Genomic DNA, 26,171 nt, shown 5'->3' on the forward strand with positions numbered 1-26,171 from the left:
ACTCTTGACCCCCGATGCATTGATATTTCAATTTTCTCCGAATTGCCTGATAGCTTGGTGCCTCTTTTTTTTTTTTTTTTTTTCTGCCTGGGATCCCTAGGATGAGGCGGGCTTCCTTTCCGCCTACAGGGGCCAAATGAAGCTCGGAGACGGCGTCTCCAGGCACCCGAGCTCGTTGCGGGGAAGCGCTGGGCGGCCGCCTCGCGCCGCGCGGAGGGTCAAACCAGGGGCGGCCTCCTCGGCTCTGGGATCCGGGCGCCGCGCAAGGCTTGGCAGCGCGCCTCCGCCCCCTGGGTCTCGGCCCCACTCCCCGCCTCCCGCCCCGCCGCGCCGGGGCCGCGCACGGTGCGCCGGGGCGCGCGCACGTAGGGGGCTGGCCTGCCTGCGACGCGGGGGAAAGTTGAGTTGGGAGAAGTTGGGAGCGGCGGGGGGCGCGCCCCGAGGTGGGCCCGGGGGAAGCCGTCGGGAGCGCGCGAGGGCTCTAGAGCCGGCGGGGAGAGAGACCCCGAGACCCCTGGAGCGCCAGGTCCAGAGGAAGCGGGTAAGGTGGGAGGTGGCGGCGGGGGAGGGCCGGGGCCGCCGAGAGAGGAAGGGAGGGGGAAGGAAAGGGGGGAACTCGGAGCGGGGAGGGAGTGGAAGTGCAGGAAAGGGCGGAGACTGGGGCGCGGGTACGCGAGCTTTTGGGGGAGAAGGATGGGGAGGCGAGCGGAGTGATTGCGGGTCGGAAGCGGGGTCTAGAGTCCGCTTCTTCGAGTTCCCTAAAGCGAGGGTGCCGCGCCCCCTGCCACCGGGAAGGGGGTACTCTCTGGGAGGCGCCGCCGGCCCTCCCGAACCCGTGCAGTACTCCAGACGACACCCTTCCCGTGCCACCCCCTACTCTAGCCTTAAGGCCCGTCCAGGGCGCCCCTGCCTAAGAGTTGCCCCGAGCTTCAGCCTCTGCCCCCTCCCCATTCTCGGGCTTGGGAAGCAGAGCCAGGAATGAGGGTGGAGGGTCAGGTCGGGACGAGGGGTCAGGCAGGAGAAGGAGCAGCTGGGTGGGGATGGGAAAGACGAGCCCGGGAGAGTGCGACCTAACTCCTGGCGGGAATGGGAGGAGGGGCGCTGGCTGGCCCGGGTGGGGAGCTCTGTGCTGGGTGTGGGCACACGGCGCTGACCTGCACTCCAGGGTCCACTTTCTCCTCCTCCCTAAGCTCCCCACTCCCGCCAGCCCCGCGTCAGGAGAGCGGTGGAATGTATGAGTCCACTTGAGGGGGGAACGGCGGTGGTGATTAATGCCCATGTGGGGGTCCGGAGTGCTAATCCTCCGGGCCGGTCGGGGCTGGTCCCTGGAATGTGCCCCCACCGCGGATTATCGACACCGATGCTCTGGACAGAAGCAGCTTTGTGTTCTGGGGACGGTGCGGTGGGGGTGGGGGGAGGTAAAGGGAGGAGGGCGGAGGAGGGCGGGGGAGGATGGAGGAGCACACCGAGAGCCCAGCCTGGAAGTGGGAGCGGGACACCGGCAGGTGCCAGGCACTCCCTCCCAGACCGGGTTGTCTCCTCCAGTGCCGGGCGCCCCGACAGCAGACTTGCCCTGGCGCAGAGCCTGCTAAGGGGGGAGCGGAAGAGAGCACTAAGCTGAGCTGGAATGCCCCGCTAGGGGCATGTGTGGCTCCAGGCTCCCCACCCCGGACCGACCTATATTGTTTGACCCTACAATGACCTGTGTCACCCCTGAGTTGGCCCTAAATCCGGTAACCCTGACCACCACCCCCCACCAGCAACACACCGGGGAGCTCACTTCTCTTACCATCACAGAGCAACCCCCTACTAGGAACGGGTCCCCCCCAGTATGATGGTCAGCTTCCCAAACCGCAGCCCTTCTGCAGGCCTCCTTCCGTGCCCGGCGCCCTCCCCAGACGCCCCTACAGTCACAGTCAGGAGGGCGTCAGCCCGGCCGCTCAGATTTTCCTGGCCGTGGGTTTGGGGAGGGGAAACACTGAGACTGCCCCCAGGGCAGAACCTCGGGATTTCTGTGCCCCCTCCTCCCCGGGCGTCACGTGCCCCTCCCCCAGTATAAAGCGCTGCCGGGCCAGTGCCGCCCGCCTGCCCTCCCACTGCCAGAGTGGAGCTGGGCTCCCGCCCCTCCCCCCGGGAGCCTCCTCCTCCCCCACTTCGGAGCTGGGCTTTTTTTTTTCGGAGGAGGGGGGCACAGGACAGCAGCCCCCTTTGCGGGCTGCTCTGGGCTCTCTCCAGGGCTCTGTCTGCCTTCCTTCATCCCCCCTTGCCCTGGCCGGGCTCTGGGTCTCACCCCTACCCCCATACACCCTTCTCGGGTCTCAGCCCCCTCTGCCAGCTGTGACCAGTCCCCTCCACTCCTACTGCACTTCTGGCTGGGCCTGTCCTCCCTCTTCCTCTGTCTCCCCACACTGATCTCTGCTGCTGTCTCTCCAGGTCTGGGCCTGACGCCTTCCTGCTCCCCCAGCCCCGGGGGTCTCCCACCCTCTGCTCTCTCCCTCTGCCTCCGCTCAGTCCCTGGGCCTGCTGCGCCTCCATCTTCGCTTCGGTTCTTTGTTCCTCTCTTTTCTTCCTATAACTTTCTCTGCTCCCCCTTCTACCCTCCCAGAATCAGGCGCCAAGGCCCTTGGGAGCCCAGGAGGATCTTGTGGAAGCAGGAGGCCCCCTCCACCCCCGCGGGGCCCTGCCCTCGCCTGGGCTGGTCTGGGCTGGGGGAGCTGTGTGATGTGGGGGTGCCCCCGCTGGCCTGGGGCCTCTCTCACCTGGTGATCAGTGCCCTCCCCCAGGTTATGCCGCCACCTCGTCTCCCTGAAAGCCGCAGCTACAGCGAGAAGGGCTAAGATTTGGCCATGAGCAGCGGCCCCCGGCGCCCCGTGTCAGGCGCGGATTCCTTCCGCACGGTGAGTATTGCCCACTGCTCCTGTGCACCACCATTGCTGGGGCTGTGGCTGAGGGTGTGTGAGTGAGTGAAGAGGCCACCACTGGGGCTCTGGCCGAGGGTGAAGGTGTGTGTATGTGAGTGAAGAGGCCACCACTGGGGCTGTGGGCAAGGGAGAGGGTCTGTGTCAAACGGGTGTGAGTGTGTGTGCATGTGAAAAGGCCCGAGAGGGGAGCCTGGATGGACTTGGGAAGGGCACTGCCATGCCTCTCCGAGCCTTGCACGGGCCACCGGGTCCGGGACAGGTACTAGTGGTGACGGTCAGACGGCTTCCAGCCCTGGGGAGGGCCTTGCGGTTCTGTTCCCTGAAGCCCTGGGAGGTTGTTTATCCTCCTCAGCGGGAGAGGAGGAACTTTGGGAATCCTGGGTCTCTAACCGGCGAAAGCCCCCTCCCCCGCCCTGGGTCTTGGAGGCTGTGACTGCCGGGCCTGCTGCACGGGGCTTCTGGGCAGACGGCCCCGCCCCCAGCCCCACGTGCCACCCAGGCCCGGCCCCCACGTGGCCGCCGCCCCACGTGTCCCCCTTCCAGTGTTCCTGGGAAGGGCAATGATTAACCCCAGCGCCGGCATCATCCGCGCGTCATTGGTCACTTGGGCCCACGGGGGCACGTGACTGGGGCGAGGTGCTGGCTGGTCCCCTCCCCCTCCGCCCCCAGTTCACCCCAGCCCACAGCCATGGACTTCCTCCTGCGGCCTCAGGTGCGAGGGGCTCTCTGCCCTCCTCCCCCAACCCTGGGCTAGCCCCCTTCTGCTCGCTGGCTTCAGCCGCCCCACTCCACCGCCTTCCTCCCGGTGCTGTTTCTGGTGAGAGTGGGGCCCCGTGCCTGGGGGTAGTTGGGGGAGAAGCTGGGCTCGAGCGGCAGAGATGGGCTGACCAGGGTTAGGGTGGGGGGTGCAAGCTCCTGGCCCTGGCCTCTAGTATCCAGTGTGTCCCCCGCCACCACCCAGCGGCTCCTGACTCCACCTCCCAGGCTCTGCAAGGCCCGCCCTCCTTCCCAGCCCACCTCCCTCTGCTCTTTCTTGCTCGGGTACCCTGCCCTTGGAGATCTCGATGTCCTTCAAGTCCAGAAGCTCTCGCTTGAGTAAATATTTGGTGGTGCCTGGAGCTGAGACCAGTGGCAGGGGGTAGTGGTGGTTTGGGGGGAGTGCTGGACCAAAGCCACAGAGTGGCGGCTGCCTGCACTGCAGGGCTGAGCTCTCCAAAGCGCCACCACGGTCCTGGGCTCCTGCAGAATGACTCAGGTGCAGGGGGAGCGGGGCGGGGTGTGGCCGCAGCCTGGGGCGCTGGCTCCCTCCGGTGGGCTCCCAGTTGACTCAGACCAAGCCCGGTTGGTTGGTTAGCTGAGGCACCCCACCGAGGAGTTACTTCTCACGCTCAGTGGGACTTGTCGGGGTCGCATTCACGACCATCAGCGTCAGCCATGTGAACGGCCCAGGTCACACCTCCGACCTTGACCTCTGGGGTGGACACACAGGACTTCTGCAGAGGCCTTCAGGGCCGATGCTTCCCACCTGCCCCAGAACCGACAGGAATGGGCCCAGCCAGGGTGCTGATGGCCCAGGACCCCGGTGGGGGGCGGGACAGGCTGCCAGGGGTAGGGTGTTGAGTCCTCGGCTTTTGGGGTACTGGGGGAGCTGGGGGCAGGTACTGGACTTCTGCTGCTAGGTGGGCAGGGGGTGTGCTGGGACACCCCCCATCCCCGCTCCCTGAGAGTCCTCATGGCCCCTTCTTCCTTGCAGCCAGAGCCTGAGAGCCTGGGCCCCGTGACGGTACCCGGCTTTGCAGCTGAGCAAGAGGAGGATGAACTCCACCGCACCCTGGGCGTGGAGCGTTTCGAGGAGATCCTTCAGGAGGCGGGGTCCCGAGGAGGGGAGGAGCTCGGCCGCAGCTATGGGGAGGAAGACTTTGAATGTGAGGGGGTCAGGGGAGGCGACTTGGGGGCTGGCAGGGTGCTGCTCTGGGCTGGGGGCCTGGGGGAGGGGAGAGGCTGGGGGCCGGCCAGCTGGAGGGGGGGAAGCCGGACCCATTGGCAACCAGTGCACCTGTCCCTGCAGACCATCGCCAGTCTTCCCATCACATCCACCACCCGCTGTCCACCCACCTGCCTCCTGACACCCGGCGCCGAAAGACACCCCAGGGCCCAGGGCGGAAGCCCCGCAGGCGCCCCGGAGCCTCCCCCACCGGAGAGACCCCCACCATCGAGGAGGGCGAGGAAGAGGAGGATGAGGCCAGTGAGGCCGAGGGGTCCCGGGCCCTCAGCCAGCCGTCACCTGCCTCCACACCCTCTTCCGTGCAGGTGAGCGGGGCAGGGCTCCCCAGGGGTGGGGGCACCGTCTGCAGGATCTCTGGCCCGGCCTCCCCTGCTCACACAGCTTCCCTGTTCTAGTTCTTCCTCCAGGAGGATGAAGGTGCCGACCGGAGGGCAGAAACCACCAGTCCCTCTCCGCCTCCACCCCAGCCCCACCAGGAGGCAACTCCCCGGGCCACCAAAGCGGCCCAGACTGGGTAAGGGTCCCCACACAGAGACCCCCACACCAGCATCGGTCAGGTGGGGTGGGGAGGCAAAGCAGGAGCCTTGAAAGGCTCAGGTTGGGGTCATGCTGCTAGGATTTGACTCTGGACGAGAACCGATGTCTTTGAGTCCGTTTCCCCGTCTGTAAAGCAAGCGTAATAAGACTTTTCCCACAAGGTGGTAGTAGGTTTGAAGGGTGGTGTGAATGAAAGTTTTAAATATGGTTTAGCCACCTCCTCCCATGCCTGCCATCTCCCCCCCCGGCCATGGCTTCAGGGGAGCAACGTCAAGCACAGATCAGGGACTGGACAGGTGACCTCCTCACACCCCCAGGACCCCAAGGGGATGAGAGGAATGGGAGGCCCCCCTCTTGCTTTTGGGGAGCTGCCAGTCCACCCTGGATGTGGTCTCGTGAAGTGGCAGTCAGTACAAGTTACTCCGCCAGACGACTAGTTTCAGGCGGAACATCGGTACCAACAGGTGATTATGGAGTTTGGGGACGTCAGCCAGGGAAGGCTTCCTGGAAGAAACCACTTTGAACGAGGTCTCAAGGTCACTACTATCGCCTCCCTGTTGTTTTCCGGGTGCCAGGCAGTGTGAAGGGGCAGGGGGAAGTGAAGGGCAAGTTGCCCCTTCGGGCGGCACAGACTCGCTGGCACAGACTTGCTGGGGAGACAGGCCGTGTGGATGGAACTGGGTTCACCTCGGCCGTCTGCACCGGGCCCGCAGGCCTGCGGGCCGCCAGATGGCCAGGAGGCGGGGGAGCCTGAGAGAGAGCATGGCGTCGGACAGGGGCGTCAGATTTATGGGCAGGAGTACAAACAGAACCTCGGGCACAGAAGGTGGGTGCAGGTGGAGAGAGCCTGGCTCAGGGGGCACTGGTCACGGGCGCGTAACAGGGGCTTGGAGCCATGGGGGTGCCAGTCACCAGGGGAACAGTGTACAAAGGTGTGGCAGGGACAGGCCCCTCTGGGGGAGGTGGGGAGAAAGAAAACCCCCACCCCCCAGTTTGGGAGCTAAGAGCAGAAGGCAGAATCCTAAGGGACAGGTGCTCATACCCTCCTCACGGCTGTGGGGTAGAGACAGGTGTCTCCAGTTCCAAAGGCCTATTTCCACGTCCTTTACTCCATTCGATTAGAAACACAGGCCCCTATGAGCCCTGAGTCCATTGCTAGCAGTCCCAACCTGGGCACCGACATCACTGGCCCGCCCCAGGCCCCAGGGAAGGCTGGCCTCAGCCTCCCTTTGGTGGTTTGAGTTTCTGTCCCAGGGCAGCTCAGGGAATTGCTGGGGAGGAAGGAACTGGGTTTAAACACCGCCCTCTGCTTCCAGAACCCTTGCTGCACTTCCACATCCCCACCTACCGAGGCATGTGGGGAGGGAGGCGGGGTTGGGGCTGGCGGGAGTCCCCTATCCCAGGGGGCCTCCCGTGTGGCCCCTGGCCAAGCAGGAGGGGCTGGCCTTCCCTGGCTTGCTCACGGCCGCCCTGTCTGTGCAGGGCCCAGGTGGAGGAGGTGGTGCCCGTGGCCAGCGGCACAGCGGGAGGTGATGACGGGGGTGCCTCCGGGCGCCTTTTGACCAAGGCACAGCCCGGGCACCGCAGCTACAACCTGCAGGAGAGGAGACGCATCGGAAGCATGACGGGGGCTGAGCAGGCACTGCTGCCCCGGGTCCCCACGGACGAGAGCGAGGCGCAGACGCTGGCCACAGCCGACCTGGACCTCATGAAGAGTGCGTGCCGGGCCTGGGCGAGCCCGGAGCTGGTGGGGCTGGGGGGTGGGAGTAAGAGATAGGGACCTTTGACCCTCTCCCCCCTGACCACTGCAGGTCACCGGTTTGAGGACGTTCCTGGGGTACGGCGACACTTGGTGCGGAAGAACGCCAAAGCGTCTACACAGAGTGGCCGGGAAGGGCGAGAGCCTGGCCCCACACCTCGGGCCCGGCCCCGGGCCACCCACAAGCCCCACGAGGTAAGTTCGCCACTGCACGGTCTTCCATCATCTTCCTGTGGATCTGCTGTCCACAGCCCCTACCGCTTCTCAGACCAGCGGTGATCGCAAGCCCCAGGTGGCCATGGATGCTTTTCAAGGTTGCACACTGCACAAGAGTGCAATCTTCAACAGTGTTGATTTTTTTTTAATTGACATATAGTTGATAACACAATATTATGTTAACCTCAGGTGCCCCACATAACCAATCAACATTTAAACAATATCATAGACTATTCACTACAGTTAAGTCCAGTAGCCGTCTGTCCCCAAACTGTTATTACGGTGTTACTGAGCTGCTGTTGTTCGTGTGGCCATTAGAGTTCTGGTCCACATTCTAGACACGTTGACTTCTCTCACGGCCGTTTTCTGGTAGCTGGCAGTAAGGTGTCTGAGGGTGGCTTCACGCAGCAGCACGCTTCATGTCTCAAAGTCTGGTCACCTCCCCACTCGAGTCCTCCCGCATCCTGCAAGGGTGACAGACAATGACCGGCCAAGGCCGCTCGGGTACTTAGTGAAAGTCGCTCAGTCGTGTCCAACTCTTTGCAACCCCATGAACTGTACAGTCCATGGAATTCTCCAGGCCAGAGTACTGGAGTGGGGCGCCGTTTCCTTTTCCAGGGGATCTTCCTAACCCAGGGATTGAACCCAGGTCTCCCGCACTGCTGGCAGATTCTTTACCAGCTGAGCCACAAGGGAAGCCCGGTCCTTAGGGATTCCTAAGGGATTCTAAGATTCCAGTGCTCTGGTCTTGAGCCCTAACCCTGCCAGTGGGTTTTTCTGGGTAACCTTTTGACTGCAGTCAGACACAGTAAAAGCACGCTCAGGTTAAGTGCACAGCTCCGTGACGCTTTGCACATGTAAACCTGAGCCAAACCTACCTCGATACAGGACAGCCCCACACCCAGAGTCCCTCTGCCTCCTCAGCACCCTCAGAAGTGACCGCTGTGGCCCTCTTCAGTTTTGCCAGCCTTGCAAGTTCCTGTGTGTGTGTTTAGTGACCGACCGTCAAACACTTCCTCTGAGTCATGTACCATGCCAAGTGTTCTGTCCTTTTTCTTTTATCCCCCACTGTGCCCCCCCATTTTTTAAATTATAGTTGATTTATAATGTGGTGCTGGTTTCAGGTGCGTGGCAAAGTGGTTCAGTTGTACACACCTATACATACCTGTGTTTTCAGATTCTTTTCCCTTATAGATTACTATAGACTATTGAGTATTTAGCTCTTTGTGCTGCACAGTAAGTGGGTCCTTCTTGGCCCACTAGAGGCCTTTGAGGTGGGTGGTGTCGCTCTTATTTCACGGACGAGGGAGAGCTGCAGAGTGGGTCAATAACTCGCCTGGGCTCCGGGCCTGCACCCTGTGCCCCCCGGGGTCACAGCCTCTGTCCCACCACGCCTTCTCCTGTCACCCCAAGGTGTTTGTGGAGCTGAATGAGCTGCTGCTGGACAAAAACCAGGAGCCTCAGTGGCGAGAGACGGCGCGCTGGATCAAATTCGAGGAGGATGTGGAGGAGGAGACGGAGCGCTGGGGGAAGCCCCACGTGGCCTCCCTGTCGTTCCGCAGCCTCCTGGAGCTGCGCCGGACCCTGGCCCACGGTAACACGCGCCCACCCATCCTCACCCCGGGAATTGCCTTTGCCCGAGCCTGTTCTCCGAGGACCAAACGGTCCCACACATTTGTCTTGAGCAACAGGGTGTGTAATGTCACCAGAGCCCAGAAGGGAGCATCTCTTGTCATGACGTCACCTCTCACGAGTCCTGCCGTTCCTCGGACTCTGTCGTTGGGTGACTGCAGGGCAGGCCTGACCCTCTTCTCTGGTCTGGCATCTTCAGCAAGCAGCTTCTCTAAGTGATATTTTCAGATAAACTGAAGCTGGTATGTTTTGGATGCTGCAGTGTTGAACGGTTTTGGTGGAATGCTTTCTGAGATCCTAGACATTCTGGGCAGTGTGACCTAAGCTGTAGGGCAGTGTGGGCTCCCAGCAGTGTGGCCTAACCTGTAGGGTGGTATGGGCTCCCAGCAGCGTGGCCTAACCTGTAGGGCGGTGTGGGCTCCCAGCAGCGTGGCCTAACCTATAGGGCGGTGTGGGCTCCCAGCAGCGTGGCCTAAGCTGTAGGGCAGTGTGGGCTCCCAGCAGTGTGGCCTAACCTGTAGGGCGGTGTGGGCTCTGCTGCATGAGCACAGGTGCTCACGTCTGATGTTCTGCTCTTGGCTTGATTCCTCCTTCCTGGTGGGGAACCGCTCCCACTTGCTGTCAGCGGCCAAGGACTCAGAAGCCTGCTGTCAGGACTGTTTCCCAGCTAAGAGTTACTAGGCTCTGAGTGAGGCTTGAGGGCTTTGGGTGAGGTGCCAGAACGCAGGGCTTGATCACCAGGCTGTGGTGTCTGGCTTTTGGCTGCTTGGGGGGCCTTCGGTTTTGTTTGTTCCGTGTCCCCGTGAGTTGACCTTGACGGGAAAACGACCTGGTGACTTTTGAGAGGACCTTCATCTCTCTGGGAAATGGCAGCTCAGAGCAAGGACAGGCTGGGTGTCCTTGAGCAGCTGCTGGACTTGGGGATGCTGAGGAGTCCAGGGTTCGGGGGGGGACTCTTCGGATGGTTCTGGAGCTGCCACGACTGGCTGGGTCATGCTCCAGAGGGCAGAACTGGGCCCTCAAGTGGACGGCAGAGGCAGCAGGTCAGTCCGGAGAAAGTTACCGGCAGCGAAGGGCAGTCCAGCCCACATGAGTGGCCTGGGACGCTTCCTGCTGCGTGCTTTCCAGAAGAGGTGTCTGGGCAAGGTCTAGCCAGGTGGCCTCTCTGAGAGCTGCGGTTTCCTGGCCTCTGCTGAGCGTCACATTCCCAAAGGGAGAGAGGGCTTGAGGACTTGGGCCTCAGGCTGAGCTGGGCCCCGCTTACCGGCTTCAGGGCTGCACAGTGCCTCCCTGGCTGTCCCCCCGTTCCCAGCCCTGTCCCCCGTTTCTTGGCTGGGGACAAGGTTTGTGTCATCCTCGTTCCAGGGGCTGTGCTCTTGGACCTGGATCAGCAGACCCTGCCTGGCGTGGCCCACCAGGTGGTGGAGCAGATGGTCATCTCGGACCAGATCAAGGCCGAGGACAGAGCCAACGTGCTGAGGGCCTTGCTGCTGAAGCACAGGTGAGCCCCGTGCGCCGCACCCTGCCTGCCCGTCCCGGCCGCCAGCCCGCCTCACCTCCCTGCCTGCCCGCCCCGGCCGCCAGCCCACCTCACCGCCCTGCCTGCCCGGGCCCGGCCGCCAGCCCACCTCACCGCCCTGCCTGCTGCCCCGCAGCCACCCCAGCGATGAGAAGGATTTCTCCTTCCCCCGCAACATCTCAGCCGGCTCCCTGGGCTCCCTGCTGGGGCATCACCACGGCCAGGGAGCCGAGAGCGACCCCCACGTCACCGAGCCCCTCATCGGAGGCGTCCCTGAGACCCGGCTGGAGGTGGAACGAGAGGTGAGAGGGAGAAGGCAGCCCCGCTGGGGTGAGGTCCAGCCACCCCAGAGGCTGCAGGACCACGAGCGAGCGGGGCAGGGGCAGGCAGGGGCAGGGCGGCCCAGCTGAGCCCTGGCCTCCTGCCTCCCCAGCGCGAGCCACCCCCTCCAGCTCCTCCGGCCGGCATCACTCGCTCCAAGTCCAAGCACGAGCTGAAGCTGCTGGAGAAGATCCCTGAGAACGCCGAGGCCACAGTGGTCCTCGTGGGTACGCGGGGCGAGGACTGGGGATGGGGTAGGGCTGGGGCGGGGGCCGGAGGCCACCTTCGCTGGGCTCTCACCCATGATGGCCGCACACCCGCAGGCTGTGTCGAGTTCCTGGCCCGCCCCACCATGGCCTTTGTGCGGCTGCGGGAGGCAGTGGAGCTGGACGCGGTGCTGGAGGTGCCCGTGCCGGTGCGCTTCCTCTTTCTGCTGCTGGGCCCGAGCAGCGCTAACATGGACTACCATGAGATCGGCCGCTCCATCTCCACCCTCATGTCCGACAAGGTCAGCCGCTCCAGAACGCCACCCCCACCCCCACCCCCACGCCCGGCGCCCAGCCCGGCTCCCGGGCCCTAGCCCTGCATCCTGTGTCCTCACTCGCCCCGGTCCTTTCTTGGCAGCAATTCCACGAGGCGGCCTACCTGGCGGACGAGCGGGAGGACCTGCTGACGGCCATCAATGCCTTCCTGGACTGCAGCGTGGTGCTGCCGCCCTCGGAGGTGCAGGGCGAGGAGCTGCTGCGCTCGGTTGCTCACTTCCAGCGCCAGATGCTCAAGAAGCGGGAGGAGCAGGGCCGGCTGTTGCCCCCAGGGGCCGGGCTGGAGCCCAAGTCGGCTCAGGATAAGGGTACGGGGCCAGTACGAGCCAGGGGGCTGGGTCAGGGCTGCCTGGGTCGGGCTGGGGCGTCAGGAGGGCAGGTGGGCAGGCGAGGGCAGGGACGGGTGCCCTGACGCAGGCCCCGGGCTGCAGCGCTCCTGCAGATGGTAGAGGTGGCAGGTGCGGTGGAAGACGATCCCCTGCGGCGGACGGGCCGGCCTTTCGGGGGGCTGATCCGAGACGTGCGGCGCCGCTACCCCCACTACCTGAGCGACTTCCGGGATGCGCTGGACCCCCAGTGCCTGGCTGCTGTCATCTTCATCTACTTCGCGGCCCTGTCTCCCGCCATCACCTTCGGGGGGCTGCTGGGTAAGGAGGGGCTTAGCCAGGGCAGAGCGGGGAGGGCACGGTTCCCCCCACCCCCTGCCCCGCCACCAGCCCCTGAGCAGTCTCCTGCTGCCCTAGGGGAGAAGACGCACGACCTGATCGGGGTGTCGGAGCTCATCATGTCCACGGCCATCCAGGGCGTGCTGTTCTGCCTGTTGGGGGCCCAGCCATTGCTGGTGATCGGCTTCTCGGGGCCCCTGCTGGTCTTCGAGGAGGCCTTCTTCTCGGTGAGTGGCCACAGGCTGGTTCCTCCTGCCCGGCTCAGCTCCTGCTCCCCTTCCCCCCACCACTCCTCAGGAGCCCGCAGGCTCTGAGCCTGACTCCGCCCACCCCCTCGCCCTGCCTGCCCCAGTTCTGCAGCAGCAACAACCTGGAGTACCTGGTGGGCCGCGTGTGGATAGGCTTCTGGCTGGTGCTGCTGGCCCTGCTCATGGTGGCCCTGGAGGGCAGCTTCCTGGTGCGCTTCGTCTCCCGTTTCACCCAGGAGATCTTTGCCTTCCTCATCTCTCTCATCTTCATCTACGAGACCTTCTACAAGCTCGTGAAGGTGGGTAGGGCCCCGGTGGGACCTGGCCTGCGAGCGAGCGGGGGCCCTCCTTGCCCCTGGGTTCTCCACGTATGAGGCCTGTTGCCAGCACACACACAGGAACTTCAGATCAGCCTCAAAGACTCACATAGTTTTAATAACAAAGGTGATGTGTGCTTTTGATAAGGTGGCAGAGGATCCAGAAAGTCAGAGGAAAAGGCCCCCAAGTTGACAGGCACGCCCTCACATCTGTGTCTGGGTCAGGGTCAGATGTGTCCCCAGGGTTCGCCATGCCCCCCTGGATGCTCCTCCAGGCCTCTTTGGAGCCTCACTCCCAGCTTCCTTCCCCAGTTAGACCAGCCCCATCTCTGAACCCCCAGTGGTCTTATGTCCCCATCTGTTCCCCTCAGTCATGTTCTTAAGACAAGCTCCTTGAGAGTAGGCTGACCACCCTGGGCCTGCCTGTCCCAACTCAGCAGACAGCCCAGTCCCAGACCTCTGGCCAGTTAAGCGTATGGAATCCTTTGTTCTCTCCCCAGATCTTCCAGGAGCACCCTCTCCACGGCTGTTCCATCTCCAACAGCTCCGAGGCAGGCAGTGGCGAGAACGCCACGTGGCCCGGGGCAGGAGCCACACCGGGGCCAAGGAACGAGAGCTCAACCAGGCCGCCCGGGCAGGGCAGGCCCCGGGGCCAGCCCAACACCGCCCTGCTGTCGCTGGTTCTCATGGCCGGCACTTTCTTCATCGCCTTCTTCCTGCGCAAATTCAAGAACAGCCGATTCTTCCCCGGCCGGGTGTGTGGGCTGGCAGGCCCGAGGGAGGCGTAGAGCCCCCGGGCGGGGGAAGGAAGGGGGCAACTCGCAGTCCAGCCTGGACGGCAGTGTGGGGCCTCTGAGCGCGGTGCTTGCCCACAGGTACGGCGCGTGATTGGGGACTTCGGGGTGCCCATCGCCATCCTCGTCATGGTGCTTGTGGATTACTGTATTGAGGACACCTACACCCAGGTACGGTGGCACGCGCGTGGCGGTGAGGGGGCACCAGGCTTCAGGTCCCCAGGACCAGAGCTGCTGCTAAGCCAGTCAGACACCAGGCCTCTCCCACAGCACTCGCTTAGCGTCCCCCCAGCCCCAGTACAACTCAGGGAACCCCCCCCAACCCCCAAGGTTCACCTGCCCCGGCCCTACCCTCTGCCCTGCAGAAGCTGAGCGTGCCCAGTGGCTTCTCAGTGACAGCCCCAGAGAAGCGGGGCTGGGTCATCAACCCCCTGGGGGAGAAGAGCGCCTTCCCTGTGTGGATGATGGTTGCCAGCCTGCTGCCCGCCATCTTGGTCTTCATCCTTATCTTCATGGAGACACAGATCACCACGTGAGTGGTCCTGGCAGAGGGGTCGCTGTGCAGACAGGGACGATCTGCTGCCTGGACAGGCTGGAACCCCCAGCAGGCTGGCTGCTGAAGTTTGTAGATAACAGAAAATCCCACTGAAATGTGCCTGCATGGGTACAGTACACGCTGGGCGCTGTCCAGGTGGTGGGGAGTGGCCACGGGGATAGGACTCAGCTCCATGATGGAGCCCTCGTCTTGAAAGGGATGGGCAGGGACCTCCAGAAACAGGAGGAGGTAACTGCCTGGGTGCTCTGGAAAGACCCAGTTGTCTGCTGAGCTGGGCTAGGGGGCCCGGGGCTTAGGGCATGCCTGTCCCTGTTCAGGCTGATCATCTCCAAGAAGGAGCGCATGCTTCAGAAGGGTTCTGGCTTCCACCTGGACCTGCTGCTCATCGTGGCCATGGGCGGCATCTGTGCCCTCTTCGGCTTGCCCTGGTTGGCCGCTGCCACTGTCCGCTCTGTCACACACGCCAACGCGCTCACGGTCATGAGCAAGGCGGTGGCGCCCGGGGACAAGCCCAAGATCCAGGAGGTCAAGGAGCAGCGGGTGACAGGGCTGCTGGTGGCCCTGCTCGTGGGTATGTTCGCCTCTTCCCGCCCCGGCCTTCCCAGAGGGGTCTCGTGGCCGTGGCCGCTGTGGGTGGAGGAGTGGAGCGCCCCAGGGCCAGCTCTTCCTCCCCCTCGCCCCGCAGGCCTCTCCTTGGTCATCGGGGATCTGCTCCGGCAGATCCCCCTGGCTGTGCTCTTCGGGATTTTCCTGTACATGGGCGTGACCTCCCTGAACGGGATCCAGTTCTATGAGCGGCTGCACCTGCTGCTCATGCCACCCAAACACCACCCGGACGTCACCTACGTCAAGAAGGTGAGACCCGGCTGGGAAGGGCCCCACACCTCTCCCCTTGCCACCCAGTCTGTGTGGGTCACCCTCCGGCCCCCCCGTGTATCCACTCTGGCCAGCTACCGTTCAGCCTGTGCAGACCTGGCTCCTGTAAGCACCCAGGCAGGCACTTCCACCTGCCCCTGCGGAGGGGAGAGGGACCGTCATCCTCCGGTCGTGGCAGGCCCGGATGGCCCTTGCGGGCCCTGGCTCACCCTTCCCACCCTGTGTCACTCCGCCCCCAGGTCCGGACCCTGCGTATGCACCTGTTCACCGCCCTGCAGCTGCTCTGCCTGGCCGTGCTCTGGGCAGTCATGTCCACCGCAGCCTCCCTGGCCTTCCCCTTCATCCTCATCCTCACGGTGCCGCTCCGCATGGTGGTGCTGACCCGCATCTTCACCGAGCGGGAGATGAAATACGTAAGGCCTGCGCTCCTCCCCAGCCTCACCCGGCCCCCCACGCGGTCTTGCTGGGAGGTCACCCACCTTCCTCTGTCCTCTCCCACAGCTGGATGCTAACGAGGCAGAACCAGTGTTTGATGAGCGGGAGGGTGTGGACGAGTACAACGAGATGCCCATGCCTGTGTGACTGCTGCCTGGACGGACAGCCAAGGGATGGACGGACAGAGGGAACGGGCTGGGGTGGGGGGGTGCTCTCCCCATCCCCCCCCTCCTCATTTTTATTTAAGTGAATAATTTAAGGCCCTCCCCCACCCCCGGCAGTAAAGTGCTTCGGCCCCCACCTATCCCTGGTCTTCCGTGTGCGTCAGTGTCAGCGGGTGTGAATGGGAAACACATGGGCGAACCCAGCCCACCCGTCCCAGAAACAAAGCGCAAGATGGGGAAGGAAAGGGACTTTAATGACAAGTCAAAGCAGAGGGAAGCAAAGTGCAAACTGTCCACCTCCATGAGGGGGCCATCCTGAGCCCGTGTGCACCTCTCACCCCCCTTCAGGTCCCCAGCGGAGGCCCAGGGCCTGGAGCTTCTGCCTCAGGTAGCTCTTGAGCTGGGGCAGGCCTCTCTGGGACTCCAGTTCTTCAAAGGGTAGCTGCGGGGCAGAGGACAGAGTTCGTCATCCCCGGGGGCTGGGGAGCTGGCAGCCGGGTCAGAGTGGGGGCTTGGCGGGAGCGGGGGCAGGAGGGCCTCACCGGCAGAAGCTGATACCCCATCAGGCCCAGGTGCCGCTCCCGCAGGGCTCGGGAGCCCAGCAGCACTCTGCCGTCCCGACAGAAGTGCCAGCGTTCCCGCAGCATCAGCACCACCCTGGAGAGAAAGAGGCTGAGGCTCAGGCGCTATGCACGGGGCCAGGGAGGCTCTCCCAGGCTCCCGCCTTACCTTTGGGCAGGGTCCCGGGTGGCGCGGGGACAGGACCTGGGAGGGTACGGCAGGAAGGGGTCTTGGGCTCTCACGGGCAGCACCGAGCCGCAGCTGCTGACACACAGCAGGAAGTCTGCGGGGCCGGGAGAGAAAGAGCCACTGGCTTCCGGCGGAGGCTCTGCTTCCCGGGGGCTCGCCGGCCCACCCGGAGCTCACCTGTGCTGTAGCCTGGAGGCACAGTCAGGTCCTGCCGGTATTTCTCCTCCCCCAGCAGCTGGCGCAGCCCCTCTGCTACTATGTCCTTGTGACTGAGGGAAAAGGAGCCCGGCTCAGAAGGCCCCCCAGGGCACTCTTTTTAGCTTGGTCCCACCTACTTCCACACCCAGGCTGGGAAATGGCCTTTGGGGCTTAGCTTTCTGGTGACCCGGAGCACAGCAGCATAGTCAGCTCAGGGTTCCCAGGCCTGTCTACCCGGGTGTTCCTTGCCGGCTGACCCCTTCCCTCCCCAGCTGCCCACCCACCTGTACTTGCAGCGGGCACGGTCAGTGATGAGTGGCTGGGGGAAGATGGGCACTTGCTGCCTTCGGGGAAGGCGGGCACCCCGATATCCTGGGAGCTCCAGCTCCACCGCCGTGTCTAACAGGGAGAGGTAGCGCCGCACGATCAGGGCGTGAGGGGTGCCTGTGGGGAAAGCAGGACGAGGCTTACCGGGATGCAGACCCTCACTCCTGCTTTCCCCGGCCCCCCGGCCCTCCAGGACACAGCCATCCCCCCAAGTCTGCGCACCACTGACATGGTTGATGAAACCAGGGGAAAAGACAAAGTGCAGGGCTCGGAAGGGCAGACACCGCAGCTGACACAGTGACATCAAAATGTTGACAGTTGCCAGGGGGGCCACCCCTGCTTCCCGAGCCAGGATCCTCTCAAGGCAGGGCATAAACTGCTGCTCCAGAGGCACGTAGTTCAGCCGCCCAAAGGGCAGGACCAACTTCTGTACCACCTGTGGGGCAAAGAGCAGCCCATCACCCAGGGGGAAGGTTCTCTGGTCTTTACAAGCTGAACCTCAGGGAGACTTGGCGTGCAAGCTGATGACATCAGTCACTGGAAAGGCAGGACAGTCCCTCTACTGCACAGATGCTCAATTGCATAAGCACTGCTCAAGTCCCATGTGGTCAGTCTCCAAACAAGCAGAGACATGGCTGTGGGTTCTGGCCCTGAAGACTTGGTGGAGTGGGATCGACCAAGCTAAGACGGTGGCTAAGGATGTTTGGAGAAGTGCAAAGAACCAGGTGTACCTGGTAGGGAGTTGGACAAGCCAGTGGGGGTTTGAGCCAAGGTGGTACCCCAGGGAAGAGGCCAGAGAGCCTAGGTGGGTGGTATGCTGCAGGAAGCAGCAGCCAATCAAGTGGACAAGGTGAGGGGGATGGGAGCTAGGCCTGCTGGGGTGTCTGAGGGCCACTAGGAGAGGAGCTTGGGAAGCTGAGAGGCAATCCCACCTTGCTATTGAGCTGGGCTTCCTGAACCACCAGGAAGTGGGCAATGGCTTCCAGAAGCTGGGGCTCCCTCAACCGGTGGCGGGCCAAATGCTGGGCTAGGAGCACCATCACGTGGGGAGTCAGTTCCTCGGGCCTGGCCTCTGTGAAGAACAGCTTATGCTGGACTCTCAGGCCAGACCCGGGCGAGATTCCAGCAGATACTGCCTGCCTCCACCCCCCCCATCACCTGTCCCCCGCTCTGGCACCTGCCAGGCTGCGGATGAGGTGCTGCTGAGGACGCCGCTGGAAACGGGGACAGCTTAGAGCGGCTTCCAACCTTTGCCCACCTCGAAGGATAGGCGGCAGAGGGGGTGGTGGCTTCGGAGGGAGGCGGAACCTTCGCTCCTGCTCCAGGGCGCACATCAGGGGCCCATCTGATGGGAAGCCTGAGAGGCAGAGGGTCAAAGGAGGCAGGGAAGGAGCTGCTCTGCTCTTCTGCAATCCTGCAGTTTTAGTTAGTGAATCCTCAGTCCTTCTCATCTGTTTTCTGGGCTGGAAGATCTGCTACAGAGCACGCGGAAACACCAGAGAAATAGGAACTACCACGTGAATAAAGGTATCACAACTGTCTGTGGGGAAGGCCTTATACAAAGAAGGCAGTAAGATCTCATCTCTTGCCAATGATGATAAATTGCAGTGGCTCCCTAGGGCACTGTATTAGAAGAGACCTGGTGGCTCAGTGGTAAAGAATCTGCCTGGCAATGCACAGGTTCAATCCCTGGGTCTGGAAGATCCCCTAGAGAAGGAAATGGCAACCCACTCCAGTATTCTTGCCTGGAGAAGCCCATGGACAGAGGACCTGGCGGGTTATGGTTCATGGGATCGCAGAAGAGCCAGACACGACTTAGCGACGACTTAGCGACTAAACAACAACAAAAAAGGGGGTGGCACCCTAACCTAAGCTGCGACTCATGCTGCTTGACTCGTGATGACTGTCGTGGATACCGCAGAGCAACAGCAAGTCTGTCATCACTCAGCAAGTGTGCCATTCCTGGCAAAGCTTGAGGTGGGTTCTGTCAGTGATCTCAGGTGGGTCTGCTACGGTTTCTCTATCCTTCCATTGACACCCACCCACCCATAGACACCGTCCTCACCCAGTAAGGCTGCAAGGTGCAGACACACGTGGATGGTGTTAATGTCAAAGGAGGGGCAGTTTCGGATGATGAGCTGACTCAAGTCCTGCAGTGTGGCCTGCTCCACGGGAGGGGGCTGCGGCAGAGACCCCAAGAGCTGGCTCAGACGACGGAGCGCCACGGGGTAGTGGTGGGCACGCACTTTGGTGGGGTTCTGCCCCAGCCAGCGCAGCAGCTCCCCAGGGCTCCTCGCCTGTTCCAGAAGCCGCTGCAATCCCTTCACAGGGCCTGCAGGCGGGCCTCCTCCAGGAGGCCGGTGGTCTCCCCACTTGCTGGGTCCCAGACAGCAGGGCTGTACTGGTGGGAGCAGCAGCAAGCCAGACAGACGAGCACTGGAGGCCTGGGCAGAGAGCAGGACTCGAAGCATGGAGTTGGGTGCTGGAGACCCTGAGGGGTGGCCCAAAAAAGGGAGTGAGGTATTCTCCAAAGGAGAAAAAGACCAACTCTATTCCTCACCTCGCTCCCCATCCAGAGGAGTCTGGGGACAGAGCAACCTGTACTCTCTTCACCCTTCTTTGTGACTGCTCTGGTCCTCTTCCCCAACCCGCCCCTCTCTGACTCCTTCCAACCTTTGCGAGAGCAATCGGAATCCTTCAGAGTTCTCGCGGAGGAATTTTTACAGAGCAATTCCACATGCATCATCTCCTCCGATCCTCCTCTGACACGCCCGTGAGGAGGGAGGCAGGGGCTGGTACTATCTCGATTTCACAGGAGGAGAGACCAAGGCCCAGGGAGGCGAGGGGGATAAGGCAAGCCCCGAGGCCCCGAATCTGGTTAGTGGTCGCGCCCAGCCTGGAGCCCAGCTCGCCCGACAGATACGCTCCCCACCACCCCCGACCACCTCCCCCTCCCGCAGGAGGCGGCGGCGGTACCGGAGGGTGGAGCTCGGGCTCCGTGGTCCTGGGTTCCATGCTGGGCGCTCCCACTTACCAGCTGCGTGACCTTGGACAAGTGGCTTCGGTCTCCCTGCCCAAGCCTTCTCGCCTGTGAAACGAGAACGCAGGGCCCACCTCGGAGGGCGCCCGTGGAGCCCGCGGGCGCGGCCTGCGCTACGGCGCGGAGTCGGCGGTGTCAAGGGGGGCCCCCCACACACACCCCCACCCGCGGCCCGGGGGGAATGCCAGGAGACCGTGGTCGCGGTCGCCAACACCAACTCCCGCCGCCCTTCCCCGCGGCCCGCCCCGCAGACGCCACCCCTACATGACTCCCCAGGCCCCGCGCAGGTCGCTCCCTCAGTCGGTCTCTGGGCCCGGGAGCCGGGCTCCCCCCGCGGCCTCCTCATCAGGGGGCCACCAAGTCCTCCATCTTCCCGGCAGCCCCCGAACCGCGCGGCCCGGACGCCAATCGCCGCGCCAAGTAGGTCCTCCGCCAGCAAAGACGTGGCTCCCGGCAGGCACCGCGCGCCAGGGCGCCGCGCGCCCCGCCCCCTGCTTCCGGGAAGCTGCGCGCGCGCGGCGCAGGGGTGGGCGGGGCCAAAGGACTGGGGCGTGGCGGGGGGCGGGGCCAAAGGGCTAGGGGATGAGATAGGGGTGCAGAGGGGAGTCAGCAGCGGTTGGCCTGGGCGGGCAGGGCAGGGCAGGGCGAAGCATCTGGCCCACCCCTTTTCTCCCAGTAGGGGAGAGCTCCCCGCAGCCCCCCTCCCCCGCGACCCACACACGCAGACACTAGGCCAAGAGTGAAAACTTCACAGTTATTTAATCTGCACGTGTTCCAGAAAGCCCCCTCCACCCATCCCGACTCCCCTTCTCCAGCCCTTCCCAGTCCTCGGGCCCCCAAACCAGCCAAGGAGCGATCCGGGACTAAAAGGTGCCCAGGTCCTCAGGCTGAGCCCTAAGGGCCCAGGGGCGTGGCCCCGCTCTGTCCAGGGCCAAGGCAATGACAGCAGCTGTCTGACTCGGGGTAGCCCACTGTCAGGGGGCGCTGAGCGCCAGCTGCTCCGGGAGGTGGCCCAGAGCCATGAAGGTCACAGGGAGGGGCTTCCGCCGACCCTCGGAGTGCTCTGCCGCGCAGCGCTGGGCTCCAGGGTAGTGGGAAGAGGCAGGTCGGAGAGGCGGGCCTGGGCAGACAGCAGCTCCCACCTTGTCGTGGCGAGCAAGGTCCCGAGAGGCCAGCGGCATGGCCAAGAGCCCGCGGAGGCACTACGGGCGGTACATGGCAAAGGCCAGGAGGCTGAGGAGCAGGGTGAAGCCGGCCAGACCCAGAGTGGCGGTCAGCGGAAAGAAGGGCCGGTACTGGATCTGGCAGTACCAGAGCAGAAGCAGCAGCAGAAGGAGCAGGGGCAGCAGCAGGCTGCCTACTTCCAGCCCTGAGGGGCCTGGCTCGGACCCCGGCGGGCAGGGCGGGAGGGGGGGACCCACCCGTGTGGACACGTGGCAGTGGAGGACACAGTTGGGAGGGAGGTGAAGGCTGCCCAGGGTCTGGGTGTCGTCTCCTAGTAGCTGCCCTTGGTAGATGAGGCGCACGTGCTGTTCCCGGCCGGGAAACTGGGTCCTGAGGAGAGAGGGACCTGGGTAATAGAGCGAGTCTCAGGCACTCCTGGCCCCTGGTCCGGAACAACTCTCCTACCCTCACCTCTGGCCTCCACGGTGTGTGTGGGGGGGCCCTCCTGCTTCAGGGGAGCAATACAGTCTGCGACTAGGGGCCTCAGTTTCCTCATCTATAAGAGGATCTCCGGGATCTCTGCTGACTCTGATGACTGTGATCATCCCCGCCCTACTCTTTAGCACTTCCTTCCTGTCATCCTCCCGGCTTACCTTTTCAGGGAGCCAATGGTGTCGTGGGGCCAGGCTCTGGCCACCTGCTCAGAATCGTTGAGGAATTTCAGCCGAAGTACGAGGGGCTCCTGGGGGGAGTCCGGAGGTGGTGGTGTTCCTGCGAGCCCCACACCAGGTTCTGGTGGTGCCGCCTGACCTCGGTGTCTCAGGCCGGGGGTCTCAGCTCCTGGGGCCTCCCCTCTGATGCTGTCCATGACCGCCATGGCTTCGCTGGGCTGCGTTGGTGTTGGGGTCCCTGACGGCTGGGGCAGTGGATCGGCACCCTCGGCAGTGTGCGTTGAGACCCAGGCGAGAGCCAGCACCAGAAGGCAGGCAAGCACCGAGAAAAGGATGGTCACCTCATCACCTACCCCTTCAATCAGGGCCATGGCACCTGCCTTGCCCGCCACGCTACCGAGAGGCTGGAGAGGCACAAAGAACCCATGAGGGGCTGGCTCACCCACCAAGAGCCCTCTGAACTTCAGGGGGCCCCTGACCCCATCCCACCACAACTCTCCCACAGTCCTCATTCCACCCAGTTATCCCAGCCCTACCCTGGGACATACACTGGTCTGACACCTGGCCACCCCAAACTTGCCCCACATACCCCTTCCCAACACCAAATCACAAGTCCTAATTTTCTGTAACCTAAATTTCAGGTCTTTAAGCAGTTCCACAATTCACCCAAACCCTATTCCGAAGTCAGAGCTTTGACCTTCTAAGCAACTTCTCCCTTAAATTCAACCCCCACCAAACCACCCCAAAGCTTACCTATTCTCCCCATTTAGGTCATCTCAAAGTTTATCTACTCCTTTGCCTATTTCACGGCAAAGCCTATCTATTAATACCGCTCCATCGCTAAAGTTTCTCCAAGGGGGTAGAAAAAAAGGTCTCTAGACACACGCACAACGCCCCCTTACCATTCAGCCAACCCCCACCCGCAGCACAGGACAGATTCCCAAGGCTTCCCCACGCCAAATGTCAAACTGCTTCCCTTTGGCAAACTGGAACCTCCGAGGGTTCCCACCCCCAACCCTAGCCCCCACCCCAACTCGGTCCCCCCTGGTCCACTCAAACCCCACCCAAGGCGTCCCGACCCCGCGCCTCCCCTGGGAAACCTCTCCAAACCCAGTCTGCTGCAAGACCCCAGATCTCGCCCGGGAACCCAAGACTTTGCCCTCCCCACCTCCATCCTCCACCACCCTTCGCATCTTCCCGCCGCCCGCCCCCACACCCCGAGTGGCTGGCGGGCGCGGGAGATCCCGGGGCGGGGCCAGCCGGGCCAGCTGCTGGGGCAGCGGGGTGGTGCGGCCAAGGCGCAGGGACTCACCGCCCGGCTCCGCCAGCTCCATAGCGGACCCTCGGGCACTTCCGGGAGGGAGGTGGCGAGGTCGCAGACACCTGGAGGCACCCCCTCCTTCCCTGCCGCCGCCGCCCGGAGCATTGTGGGTCTTGTAGTCTGGAAGGATGCGCAGTCTAGCGTTCTGCGCTGGGGACCCACGTGCGGGGTTCAGCCGCCTGCGCCCAGCGCCCACAGATCGCTGAGGGGCTGGCGGCGGCGGCTTTGACGTCGTGCTAGCCCGCAGAGGTTCGGGGCGAGGTAGGGGACAGCAGGAGCCTCTCCCTCACCCGCGGGCAGCCAGGACGTGTATCACATCAGAAACCAACGTCAGCTGGTTTCTGGCTAAGTCTATCATATCACCCCCCCCGCCCCACCCCGGGTTTGGTGATGCAGTCTTTGGGGAGCGCAGGTGGACCCTACGCCGGCCTACTCTTAAGTCAGAGTGGACCCTCCACATTGACTCTTCAGCCCAGAGCCCAGTATCCACGGGCTGCCCCCCCCCGCCCCGCCCCCAAGGCTGGCTGAGGAGATGGGTCTTCAGAGCTGGCCATGGGAGGCTTCAGTTCAGTTCAGTCGCTCAGTCGTGTCCGACTCTTCGCAACCCCATGGACTGCAGCACACCAGGTCTCCCTGTCCATCACCAACTCCCGGAGTTTACCCAAACTCATGTCCATTGAGTCAGTGATGCCGTCCAGCCATCTCATCCTCTGGGGGGGTTGGGGCTGCCTTACTTACCTGGCTCCTCCTCCACTGGGCTCCTGTAAGACTGTGAGGAGCATAGACTTTGGAATATGGCAAAAGATTCTGACCTCTTATCCTGTGCTTATCAACTATATGACCTTGAGTGCATTATTGAATCTATATGAACCTAAACTTCTTCGTTCTTAAAACTTACCTCGGAAGACAATTGTAATGGGCAAAGTTTGGTGTTTTATTAAAGAAGTGTGAAAACTGTAGAGGAGATCTGTCACACGGTAGATATTTATTCACTTAGAACGCTTCCTCCCCTGAAATTTGGGCTCAGAAATTGGATCCTTAAGAGTATTGTTATACAGGCGATGTTGAGCCTCATGTGGCCTGAGCCAAGTTAATTTCTATGGGTTTTCCCTCCTTCCTTTGGGCTCCTATAGCCACAAACTTTATAGGTCAGTCTTGATTAAAAGTAATGTACCCTGGTGCCCTGATAGCCTATGCCTACTTATGGGAGTAAACACTCCAAATGTTGCCTTGGGACTGTCAGTTTAGACTTACAACATACAGAACTATTAATAACTTATCTCTAGTTCCTTCCCATGTATCCAGTTATTCTAGAAGTATTCCTTAAATGTATAGCATGTGCTCGGCGCTGGGTCAGACTCTGGGAATACAATGGCAAATCACACTGTATCCCTGCCCTCATGTAGCTAATGTACTAATAGAGGACACAGACAATTAGCCCACTAGTGCTAAAACAGGTGTGTGCCAACTGCTGGGGCAACACTTTTGAGGGGCTCTTTACCTTCAGCATCTCTCTTGGGAGGTACCTACTGCAACTTCTTGCTTTCAGTTCTAATTAAGCATCTAAAATATATGTTGGGTACTGCTTTTAGACTTACAGAATATTAGGGTAGGTGATCTGTTCAACCACTATATTTTTTTCAGATGAAACCCAAAGAGGGTGAAAGACATTCTTCAGAACAAGCAGGTAGGTAGGACCCACACCTCTCTGGAGCTTGGGAAGCCCCAAGGTGTTGATTAGCTTGCACTAGGTTCTTTGGAAGGTCCAAGATACTTAGAAAGGTGACCAGGTTGGTACTGGGGTCAAGTGGTGTGGGTAGCTTAAATGGTGGGCAACTTTATGCTGGGAAAATACCCAGCTTGGGTATTTTGGAAGTGGAAGTATATGTAAAAAGGATGGTATCTGTCAACTGTGCCAGAGGACATCGGGGTAGAGTCCTGGCAGGCTGATTGGCTGGGACCTGGGTTCTGCACAAGCCACCTCTTATGGGGTTTAGGAAAAGTTGGGGGGAAGGGGGTGGCTAGTGAATCTGCATTCAGCTTTAGCAATGAGGATGCAGAGGAACTAGGACATTGAAGGGGGCTTCCTGGCCCCGGGAGTGGACAGGAACACAGGATGGACAAAGGAGAGAAAACAAGGAAAACTGAGGCCACCATGTGGACCCTGGTTAGTGTCTTAAACGGGGTGAGTGGGGGAAGAAGGCATAATATTTGATTCTTTTCTTCCTTCCCCTTTCCAGGGAGGTCCAGCAGCACTCACTGAATCCTCCACCAGTCCGGCAGTAGGGATCTTTTAGGAGAGGCTGGAAGATAAGAGCGAGGACATTGTTGTTTCAAGTGTCATTTTCAAGGGCCCCGCAGATGAAGGTCTCAGGAAGAACTGGAAATAGAAACCAGGGACCCAGATTCCCAGTCTCGGTGCCCGCGGCCGGCAATGGAAAGTCCAGGGAGGGCCTGAGAAAGAACCCTGAGTTGGCGTGGTCTCCAGCGGTGACCTCGGGGCCCAGGGACAGGGGAGCCTGTGCCGCACGGATGGCAGAACAGTGTAGGCGAGGCGCAGTTGGGTCCGGGGCGGCGACCCTCCTCGGCCCACCAGCCGCGTTCATCAGCATCCCGGCACTGCCCGGAGAACAGACACTCCACCCAGACCAGCGCAGTGGGGCGAAAGCGACAGCTGGGGCCGCGAGGCGGGCAGGGCAGCTGTCCCCGCCAAGCGAGTGGCCCTCGCAGCGGGTGTGGTGGGGGCTGGAAAGGAGGCGGAAGGGCCCAGGCTGGGTGGGAGGGGCCGGCCGCCGGGGCCGAGCGCGCTGCTCGGGGGTGGAGGCTACTTCGCCAGCCAGCTAGCGAGGGGCGGGGGCGTTGGGGCCCGCGCGCTGGAGGGGCGGGGGCGGCGCGGAGGGGGGCTCGGGCTGCGTGTGCCGGAGCCGGCGGGGGCGGTGGTGCGTGCGCATGACGCGGTGGGGAGGGCCCGGGCCGCGCGCTCCCGGTCCCGTTGTTGTTGCCGCTGGAGGCGGCTTCCAGGCAGCGGGATCGCGGCGCCGGGGAGCGCCCGGCAGCAGCGGCCCCAGCGTGCGCGGCGGCGCCTCCTGGCCTCTGCCCCCGGCTCTCGGCCCCATGCACTAGCCCCGCGCCGCCCGCTCCGTAGTCCCGGCCCCGCCAGCCCCGCGCGCCCGCCCGCCGCCGCCGCCGCCGC

The 26,171-nt window shown here is 62.6% G+C and overlaps 3 protein-coding genes and 1 long non-coding RNA gene across 11 annotated transcripts; 1 reads left to right on the top strand and 3 right to left on the bottom strand.

The window, feature by feature from the left end:
- Positions 1–434: 434 nt before the first annotated feature.
- SLC4A2 (solute carrier family 4 member 2) lies at positions 435–15,647 on the top strand. The gene is made up of 23 exons (XM_040260307.1): positions 435–541; positions 2,784–2,897; positions 4,675–4,846; positions 4,990–5,231; positions 5,322–5,440; positions 6,946–7,178; positions 7,275–7,417; positions 8,852–9,032; positions 10,436–10,571; positions 10,726–10,891; positions 11,023–11,137; positions 11,234–11,418; positions 11,535–11,760; positions 11,884–12,099; positions 12,196–12,344; positions 12,470–12,664; positions 13,183–13,437; positions 13,558–13,647; positions 13,842–14,008; positions 14,350–14,603; positions 14,718–14,887; positions 15,148–15,321; positions 15,410–15,647. The coding sequence occupies exons 2-23, from the start codon at positions 2,847–2,849 to the stop codon at positions 15,488–15,490; spliced, it is 3,720 nt and encodes a 1,239-aa protein (XP_040116241.1). The 5' UTR covers positions 435–541; positions 2,784–2,846; the 3' UTR covers positions 15,491–15,647.
- Positions 7,563–10,436, bottom strand: LOC120877938. Its single transcript, XR_005724422.1, has 3 exons — positions 9,586–10,436; positions 9,434–9,509; positions 7,563–9,395 (listed from the first exon to the last, which is right to left on the bottom strand). It is a non-coding gene; the product is annotated as an uncharacterized LOC120877938 (long non-coding RNA).
- A 93-nt stretch (positions 15,648–15,740) lies between the features above and the next one.
- FASTK (Fas activated serine/threonine kinase) lies at positions 15,741–20,312 on the bottom strand. 7 transcript variants are annotated; one of them, XM_040260336.1, is made up of 12 exons: positions 20,087–20,272; positions 19,817–19,870; positions 19,080–19,273; positions 18,848–18,962; positions 17,960–18,139; positions 17,715–17,854; positions 17,005–17,218; positions 16,740–16,899; positions 16,435–16,526; positions 16,237–16,351; positions 16,050–16,164; positions 15,741–15,949 (listed from the first exon to the last, which is right to left on the bottom strand). In XM_040260336.1, the coding sequence occupies exons 1-12, from the start codon at positions 20,166–20,168 to the stop codon at positions 15,842–15,844; spliced, it is 1,569 nt and encodes a 522-aa protein (XP_040116270.1). In that variant the 5' UTR covers positions 20,169–20,272; the 3' UTR covers positions 15,741–15,841. The 7 variants fall into 7 exon arrangements, 6 of the variants coding, with proteins under 6 accessions (XP_040116270.1, XP_040116269.1, XP_040116267.1 ...); XR_005724418.1 differs by having other exon boundaries at positions 16,237–16,272; positions 18,848–19,273; XM_040260335.1 differs by having other exon boundaries at positions 18,848–19,273; positions 19,456–19,870; positions 20,087–20,312.
- Positions 20,313–20,562: 250 nt separating this feature from the next.
- On the bottom strand, positions 20,563–23,066 carry TMUB1 (transmembrane and ubiquitin like domain containing 1). Of its 2 annotated transcripts, XM_040260393.1 has the most exons (3): positions 22,970–23,066; positions 21,640–22,061; positions 20,563–21,376 (listed from the first exon to the last, which is right to left on the bottom strand). In XM_040260393.1, the coding sequence occupies exons 2-3, from the start codon at positions 22,026–22,028 to the stop codon at positions 21,025–21,027; spliced, it is 741 nt and encodes a 246-aa protein (XP_040116327.1). In that variant the 5' UTR covers positions 22,029–22,061; positions 22,970–23,066; the 3' UTR covers positions 20,563–21,024. The 2 variants fall into 2 exon arrangements, with proteins under 2 accessions (XP_040116327.1, XP_040116326.1); XM_040260392.1 differs by lacking the exon at positions 22,970–23,066 and having other exon boundaries at positions 21,640–22,864.
- Between the last annotated feature and the right edge of the window lie 3,105 nt (positions 23,067–26,171).

This window comes from Oryx dammah, unplaced genomic scaffold (assembly GCF_014754425.2).
Source record: "Oryx dammah isolate SB20612 unplaced genomic scaffold, SCBI_Odam_1.1 HiC_scaffold_18, whole genome shotgun sequence".
NCBI classification, from domain to species: domain Eukaryota; kingdom Metazoa; phylum Chordata; class Mammalia; order Artiodactyla; family Bovidae; genus Oryx; species Oryx dammah.